The 9,049-nt window shown below is 37.3% G+C and overlaps 1 protein-coding gene across 3 annotated transcripts in view; it reads right to left on the reverse strand.

Moving 5' to 3' along the window:
- Positions 1–986: 986 nt before the first annotated feature.
- LOC107671138 (dual specificity testis-specific protein kinase 2-like) overlaps positions 987–9,049 on the reverse strand; it is a 10,977-nt gene continuing 2,914 nt past the window's right edge. For all 3 annotated transcript variants that reach the window (XM_016464010.1, XM_016464004.1, XM_016463996.1), the window contains 9 exons: positions 6,430–6,551; positions 6,128–6,176; positions 5,895–6,041; positions 4,941–5,023; positions 4,661–4,751; positions 4,490–4,573; positions 3,145–3,231; positions 2,929–3,025; positions 987–2,182 (listed from right to left, as the gene is read on the reverse strand). In XM_016464010.1, coding sequence (XP_016319496.1) covers positions 1,155–2,182; positions 2,929–3,025; positions 3,145–3,231; positions 4,490–4,573; positions 4,661–4,751; positions 4,941–5,023; positions 5,895–6,041; positions 6,128–6,176; positions 6,430–6,524 — 1,761 coding nt within the window. In that variant the 5' untranslated portion in view covers positions 6,525–6,551 and the 3' untranslated portion in view covers positions 987–1,154. The remainder of the gene's footprint in view (positions 2,183–2,928; positions 3,026–3,144; positions 3,232–4,489; positions 4,574–4,660; positions 4,752–4,940; positions 5,024–5,894; positions 6,042–6,127; positions 6,177–6,429; positions 6,552–9,049) is intronic.

Genomic DNA, 9,049 nt, shown 5'->3' on the forward strand with positions numbered 1-9,049 from the left:
CACACAATAAAAAGCAGCCATTATTGTACAGTAATGGTATTAAGTTATTCTGAATTACGGCAAAAAAGACCATGATAAAGAACTGGCACTATGGAACCAGCATGCCTTTCATTCCTCACTTCTATCCTGTGTGTGTCTGATACACACCTCTGAAGGGATAGTTCACCCCAAAACAAAAAGTTTGTCATTATAGAATGAGTGCATTCACAATTCTCACTTCTCAAATATTATAATTTTAAGGGCTGAACAATTTGGGGAAAAAATGTACAAATTTCACACTTAAGTTTACAAGAAACAACCTAAACCTCTTTCTTTAACCAGAAATTAAACATAGTTTTTAAAAAATCTCTTTCCACTTCAGTTTTCATAGGCCAAAACAGTTTTTGTCTAATTCAAAATGACTATAAACAATACTATTATTATGATTTTTGTTGTGATATCATTAAATAAAAATATTAAACAAAACAAGAAATATACTGTAATAATAGCATTTAATGGAAATTTTAAAATTGGGTATTTAATAAATATATTTAAATTTTATAGTACAACCATAAAATTATAATACTAATATTTGTGCATTAGTTACTTTACTTTTAAACATTAACCCATCTGACTTTTATTTTGCCGAGTTGCCAGCATACAAATATATGTATTTGTAAAGTATTCTGTTCATTTAGACACGTGCTTTCAATTTGAAACTGTTAATGAATATATTTCAACCCGTGCAACTTGACAATTGCACTAAGCCATATCACACTATCGGTTTAATTTTTTATATATTGTGTAACCCCCAAAAATTCTGTCATTATTTACTCACCCTCATGTCAAAATGTATGACTTTCTTTATTCTGTAAAATAGAGAGAAGAATGTTTTAAGCATCCATACAATGAAATAACACTGACTTTCACCGTACAGACAAAAAACAGTGTGGCATTTTTCAAAACATTGTTTGTGTTTCCCAGAATAAAGTAAGTCATACAGGTTTCGAACAACATCAGGGTGAGCAAATGACAGAATTTTCATTTTTGGGTGAACTATCCCTTTAATTCAATGTTTCAACCCGCACTGCAGCCCCTCAGATAACCATCCTGACATCAGACTTGTGGCCTGACTGTGTGGCATTGCAGTTTCTGAGATGTGGCAGTGGTCATCTTTAGGTTTGGGCCTCCGGTAGGGGTAACCCTGGCTCACAAGTAGCTGTGGATGGAGCCAGACCCATTGCTCCCCGACAGAGCAGTCCCTTTGCTGTGGCTGCGGATGCTTCCCCTCCGTTGAAGTTCCTGTACGGTCGTCGCGGAGGTCCACGGCGCGAGGGAGGAGCTCCACGCAGGCACACAGAAGGGAAGCTGAACCCAGCCAGACAGCAGGCTGGACAAGAAATCACATCGTCTTGTTCGTTAGTGGGCGGTAAAGGCTCCAGAGCGGGGCCTCGGTAACCGTTCAGTCTTGCCCATGCCATCGGCCGCCCAGGCCTCAGCAGTCCATTGCTATTGTCCAAACGGGGAAGGGGAGGTAATAACGGTGGTCCATTAGAAATGGGTGTAGCCCAACCATTGGAATGCAAGGACGAGGAATAAGAAGAACCGCTGATAAGCCGCTTCCCTGACACGTTTCCTTCTGCCGTGTCGGGCGAGCTGCTACAGTCCATGGGCTCTGTGAGGCTCAGTCCCTCCTTCTCCACCTCTTCATCCTCCTCTTCTACCCGTTCTAAAGACACCATATCTAAGTCCAGAACCAGGCCTGAGTCCTCCACCGCGTCTTGCCGTCCTTCTGCCTCGTTCTCTTTCATTCCATCTCTCAGTTCTTCAGTCCTCTCCTCCTCTTGGTCCCGGAAGGGTAGCTGTCTTCCCAGCTCGGGGGTGCACGGCAGGGAGCGACACCTTCGAGGGGGACCTCGGAGCCCCGGGCTCCCGTTTAGTGGTGGGGAGGCACAGGGGTCTGGAGGTGGTGGAAGGGTAAAGGTAAGAGAGATGACAGATTTGCTAGGGGTGTCGAACAGCTTGATTCGACCACCGTTGAGGTCTTGGCGAAGAGAGAATGGGTTGACCCTTGCAGGCGTGCCTAAACACGGTGAAGTGGCAGGGGGCAATACGTCTGATTGACTACGGGACAGGCGCTGGTCACCAGGATGGCATGGCGAGCTTCTCCTCCTATACGGGCTGACATCAATAGCAATGGGTTCTGAGGAAACCACAACAAGGATAGGTTGTCAGAGGACTGATAAAACTGCAAAATTATTTCTTGTAAAAAGAGTGATTTTAAAGATGGGTAAATATTTTGAATCTTTAATTTTGAGTTCTGAATGAATAAGCTGCTAACTGGTAAAATATATTTAAATTAACATGTGATATACAATACCTTTCAAAAGATTGGGGTCAGTAAGATTTTTTTTTTTCAAGTCACTTATGTTCATCAAAGCTGCATTTATTTAAAAATGTAAAAAAAAAAACAAATGGTAAAATATTATTACAATTTACAAAAAAAAATTCTATTTAAATATCTTTTAAAATGTAATTTATTTATGTGATGGCAAAGCTGAATTTTCAGCAGCCATTACTCCAGCCTTCAGTGTCACAAGATCCTTCAGAAATAGTTATGTTATGGTGATTTGGTGCTCAAGAAACATTTCTTCATCATATTATTATCAGTGTTGAAAACTGTTGTGTAACCTAATATAATTTTTTACATTTTATTTGAAGTAGACATGGTTTGAAACTATTTAAAAGCCTTTACTATCACTTTTGATAAATTTAATGTATCCTTGGTGAACAAAAGGATTATTTATTTTAAAAAATCTTACTGGCCCCAAACTTTTTAACAATAGTGTATGTATCATTTATTTATCTTTTATTCAATATTATTAAATTAATGTATTACACTGATTTAGTGCTTTTAACCCCTGCCTGTGTTATCTGTAACATACTTACCTAGGATGACTGGAGCTTCACTCATCTTCCTCTCTCTCTCTAGCCTCTCAAGTGTCACTACTATTTCAGAAAAGGCAGAACGACTGTCTGCACTCATCTACCACAGAAAGAGCATATCAAATTAAAAACACCTGAGAGCATGACATGTACAGTTTCATAAAGTACTGTACTCTGTGTTACTGAATTTCTGAGTGTATATGTGCGTATGTGGCTCACATTGCAGCAATTGACAGCCAGAAGAAGGAATGAAGGTGGACAGTCTCCCACCATTTGCTCAAAGGCGTCCACATCCAGTCCAAAATCCTACAGACAAACAGACAGATGATATTACACATTTACTGCTCTGTTTAGGCATCTTCACATGCAAATTTGAGATTCATCTTGAGGGTTGCAATAATTAACACTGTGTTGCTTTCTAAAAATTACACACAAAAAAAACATTAATATGAAAAACCTATTTTTATGGAAATATACTCCATCATGCTGCTTCACCAGCAGAGGGAGACATCACTCTAAAAAGTAAACATTGATATCAAAATCTAAACTGCAGCGATCCTGAAAAATTTAACATAAGTTAATTCTTAGAATGGATCTGGATACACTATATGGTTACGCATATTCACACATCATATTTAGAAATAAACATGGGAGCAAATAAAACAATCTAATTATTTTTGCATTCACATTTTAGTATGACAGATACATTTTGAGTTTTAATACAATTGCAGAATATCAACATTTCAGTTATCATTACCCAAACATATAAAATATAAACATAGGCTAAGGCTTGTCCTAGATTAAATTTAGCTATTAATTATTAGCTATTAAAGTAATTTTAACAGATTTTTTTTTAAAGTGCCCCTATTATGGATTTTTGAACATTACCTTTCATGCAGTGTGTAAAACAGCTCTAACTGAATGAAAACATCCTGCAAAGTTTTAAATCTGAAAGTGCACCATGTATAAAGTTATTGTCTCTCAAAAGAAAGAGTTGATTCTGAATCATTGAAACGAGTCGTTTTTAAAACGAATCCCAAGCAGTTTCATGTTGACGTCAACATGAAACATTAGCATATTGCCAGCCCACTTGTTGGTCTTTTCCTGTTGGTCTGAATGAAAATGCAAATTCATTCTTTGCCACTAGGTGCCTCATTTGGAGCGGTAAAAATAGCTTGTTTCCCCAGTAATGGCTGTAAACAAAACAGCACTGTGTAAACGCTGCTTTATCAGCATTACAGGTATGATGAAATGAAACTAAGACCAATTGACCAATCACCGCAGATTAGCGTCTCGCAAAGGAGGGGTTTGGAAAAATGAATCGTTGAGCGAATCGTTTGGGAGTCCTTGAGCAAGTAAGGTAAAAATAAATGCATATTATAAGACAATTAAAGTGTTTTTTGACCTTGCATGCATGTCAACCTGTTGTTGGGGACCCCCAAAACCAAAATAAGAAGCTTTCATAACCCATAATAACTTTAAAGCTTGATCTATGTCTGGTAAACCAGTTATATGATTCTGTGGTTGATTCTATGCTTCATGTGGTGGTGTGCAGTTGATGTACCTCTGTTCGTGGGAGGATATCTGGGTCAGCCTCAATTCGAGCAATAATCTCACAAAGGATTATTCCATATGCAAAAACATCCACCTATGGTGTGAAAATTAGATGAATAAAGTTACACAAGCACACAAGTAGAGTTGGATGTTGATTTGTTAGTGTTCAAAGACAAGATACCTTCTCATTGTACAGCTCTCCTCTTAACATTTCTGGAGCCATCCAGTAGGGGGAGCCCACAACAGCCAAAGGCTGCTTTTCAACACCATCACTGTAGACAAGCAAGACAAAGCATAGGTTATTTCAATCAATATTTGGCCTATGTTTGGAATATAGCCTTCTTGGATAGCCATCATACTTTTGGTTGTGTGTCTGGTTAAGTACTGATCCATTTAAAATGTCATCATCAAATGTGTGTCAAAAAGCTGTATCTGTGAGTAAAAAGGAGAGATGTACTGACCTGTAATCAGGGATTTTCTCTGCCAGCCCAAAGTCCCCAACCACAGCAGTAAAAGCACCATTGTCACAACGGACCAGACAGTTCTGTATAGTACAGTAGTACAGTCAGGGTATTTCATAGGATATAATGTTAGAGTATTTCCATGTTCTAAACCTTATAGCCTTATTCATAGAATATGCATTGATGACGTATTTTTGTAGGCCAAAACCCAAAACGAGTTAGCATGTTAGCACGTCTGTTTCCATCATCCTGAAGTCAATGTTTTTTTTCAATAGGTTTTTGGTTAAATGCCTAAAATAAGGTCTGTGGTAAACACAAACTCAAGATATTTTAAAGTTTTATTCTATGACAAAATACATCAGTAATACACCCTTGTGTTTTTTTTTTAAAGCTTTTACTTGTCTTGCTAACAAGTGGCTAAATGGGACTACATTGGTTGTTGAGGAAATTTAACCTCATCACGCCGACCAACTAAACTCATCTACTCACTAGTTTACTTTTACAGCCTCATTGTGTTTATAATCACAATCTTGCAAACAATTGCAACTCAAATTTTCAGGTAAATGTTTTTTAAATGAAGACTGATATAGTTATAAGAAGCTTAATGTTGGTGATGTTAAAGTCATGCAACCAGGGTGTTGTTTGTTCCCCCGAGATTTTATTTAGACTTCAAAATTCATCAAATTTGTGTTCCTTTGTGAATATTATCATGATTAACAAAACATGTAAGAATCATGAACTTTTGCTAATCACAGCTTATTTTCTGCACTAATGGAAAAGCCCATAAAAAAAATCCAATTTTGTCAAGAAAACCTGGTTGATGGTTGGCCTACAAAAATACGACATCACCGCAACTCTCTTTTTGTCCCATAACACCAGCGTGCAGCAAGCACAAAATGAATAGACATAGCTGCTGGCACAATAAACCATATATGACTGTCGTTGTGTCTGTACCTTTGATGTAAGATCTCGGTGGAAAATGCCCTTGCTGTGTAGATACTGCAGCCCTCTTGCAATGTCCAGAGACAGACCTATTCTCACGCTCCATGACAGATATATGTCACTGTCCAGCAGCTGCTCCAGGTTGCCCCCATTTATGTACTGTAAACAGTGACATTACAGTTATTATCATATCAACCAGACAGTCCATTTACTCCTGAAGTCTGGATTTCTATGCAATGTCTTACCTCTGTAAGAGCATGAAGCTGTCCTTCATGAACACACACCCCCAAAAACCTAATGAAGGTGAGAACAACTATTTAATTTCTATATTTTTGGATTCCTTTTGTGAATATGCACCTTCAACCTGGGATTATTTTCCAACAGGATACATAAAATCTCATTTTTATCAAGTCAGACCCTACAAATACACAACTCAAGAAAAATATTATTTATGCCATTGCACTGTAGTATTTTATATCATTCAGTGAATACAGAGAGAAGTATTCCCTGTTTTATGTACAAAAAGGAACTACGTTAAATCTCACACCTGAGGATGTTGGGGTGGCAAAGGCGGTTCATGAGTTGCACCTCTCTCAGCATGTTGGCTTTGTTGCTGGCCAGTGTGTTCATCTTCAGAGCCATCACCTGCCCTGTGATCCTGTGCTGCACCTGCAGAATACACACACACTTATTCAGTGACACTACTAAAAATTAATTTTTGTATGATACATGTAATAGACCAAAGATGCCCAAACAAGCCCATGACCATTTGCCCTTTCGATTTGGCAAACCATGCTACAGATGGTACTCAACCAGAATAAGTATTTTACCACCACAGGTACCGCAGTCATTTCTTCAGCAAATGCATTTGCAGCTTTTGAATGCTAAGTGGAGCTTTAACCATAGACTTCTACAGGTGAACATACTTTATCAAAGCACATTTTTGAGAGTAGCAATCAACCTTGCCTTGCCAATGGGCAAGATCTGACTGTTGTAATCAGCAGATATTCTAAGAAAAGCACTGTAGTTCAAAGAATTCATATGCACAGGAACAAATTTTGTACTTTTAAACTTATGTGAATGTGTTTCATAATAAAAGTGAGCCTGTGCATATGTTTTACTGTAGGATACACAGTATGACACATTTAAGTGCAGTATTATGTATGTGATTGAACATTTACTTTTGGCCTCTGGCCCTTAATCAAATTAGATTTTTGGCCCAATGTAGTAAAAGGTTTGGGCATCTCTGACCATTTAAAATCAATATTTTTGGTCAAAGGCCTGAGCTTGCTGCTCAACCTTTAAATCTTGGCTATAGTGCTTGCTGTAGCAGTTGCAGCGCCCTCCACTTTTCCCAGCTGCACCTGTATACATCTGCTACAGGGTGATTTCATGCATGTTATATATGTTTTTTTTTTCATATATGTTATATGTGCAGCAGCAGTATTTCCTACATGCTCACAGCAGCATGTCTGTGGATGTATTGGCACTAGCAAGTCTCGGTACTTGCTCTGCTGCAGCAGCAGTGTAGCAGATCTATTCCGCCAAGACCAAATACATTAACATTCTCATGTATATTACTATGCTAAACTCTCCGAGAGTTGTTATGACAGAAATAATTATATATATATTATTATCAAGCTTCTGTAAAGAAACTGTAGGGTGCTTATCATCTCCCATAACTTGTACATATTCTCATGAAAATCATGAATACATAACAAAAATGGACATAAAATAATACTTTTAGTAAGATTTATTACTAAGTGAAAAAAACATCAACAGACAAAAAAATACACTTGTTTTCAAGACACATTCTCTGAAAAGAGAATCATCTTAGTTTTTTATTTACATTTTTAATGTTAGGCTTTATATAATGTCAAGATCCTTAATGGTATCACTTTCCAAAATATTTCCATTGTACACTATGCCGGAGTGCCTAAAACTCCACATCTGGTCAGCACAGCAGAGTATGTGCTTGATGGCTCAGGCCATTCAGTCGTGTAAATGACTTGCTCTCATTCAGGATAGAATCTATGTACATCTGCACAAGAGTATCTAAAGCTGTATCTAAAGCTTTTCCTGGCCCTACTAGGCAGAATTACTTTGCAACATGCATTAGACTGATTTGTCATTAAATGTGAGTCTAGTAGTGGAGTAGATGATAGAGAATCTAGTGGAGGATTGAGAAGATGGATCAGCTTTTAGTGCATTAGTGTATTTAAGTTTGAATTAAATATGGCTTTGTGTGTTTATGAGGTAGAGAGAGTTGGAGAAAGATCCAGTAGAGTATGCTAAGTATTAATAGCCATTAGGGCACTAATAGGCTTTCTGGATTTCCCATCATCCCACCTAACCAGCGGGAATCCAGGACATCATCACAACAACGTCACATACAAAACATGGGCATCACCTACTACCATCACCAAACACCACAACATACATCATCCCATATCTATAAATCAGATATCGGACTGACTTTAATTTATAACTATCTGTGAACCGCATGTCAGTAATACATTCATATTTCAATTTGTCCCTTACAGAGTCATTTGTCATTTAGACATAATTATTTTATTACACTTTTTTGCTATGACACCAAATTTTAATAAATGTTGACTTCTAAAAAGGAAAATAAAAGACAAATGACAGTTTTCTTGAGGTGGCACAAACACAAACCACTTTCATTAAACATTCAATTTTTCAAAAGTAACATGCACAGCTTTCTGCAAAATTATGTAGTTGTCTAGGCCTACTGTATAGCAAAAATATAAATATTAAAAAATGTGCCATAACAGCTCTGTTTTTCTTTATTTATAGATACCAATAAAAGCCATGCATTAGAAATTAGACCTCTTTAGTTAGTAAATAATAGTTTAAAATGTATGCTCACATTACTGTAGTTGTAGTACTGAAAATAATTTGTAATTCTGACTTTACTATAACCACTAATGAAGAATGACAGCTACTATGACAGCTAATGACTGCTCCACACACAAAAAAGCAGGAATGAATAAGCGAAACTAAATTTACATCGTGGTCCACAATGTTTTTAAAGGGGTCATATGATGCGATTTCAATTTTTCCTTTCTCTTTGAAGTGTTACAAGCTCTTGGTGCATAAAGAAGATCTGTAAAGTTGCAAAGACTAAAGTCTCAAATCCAAAGAGA

The sequence above is a fragment of the Sinocyclocheilus anshuiensis genome, unplaced genomic scaffold (genome assembly GCF_001515605.1).
Source record: "Sinocyclocheilus anshuiensis isolate Anshui unplaced genomic scaffold, SAMN03320099.WGS_v1.1 scaffold145, whole genome shotgun sequence".
Lineage (NCBI taxonomy): Eukaryota > Metazoa > Chordata > Actinopteri > Cypriniformes > Cyprinidae > Sinocyclocheilus > Sinocyclocheilus anshuiensis.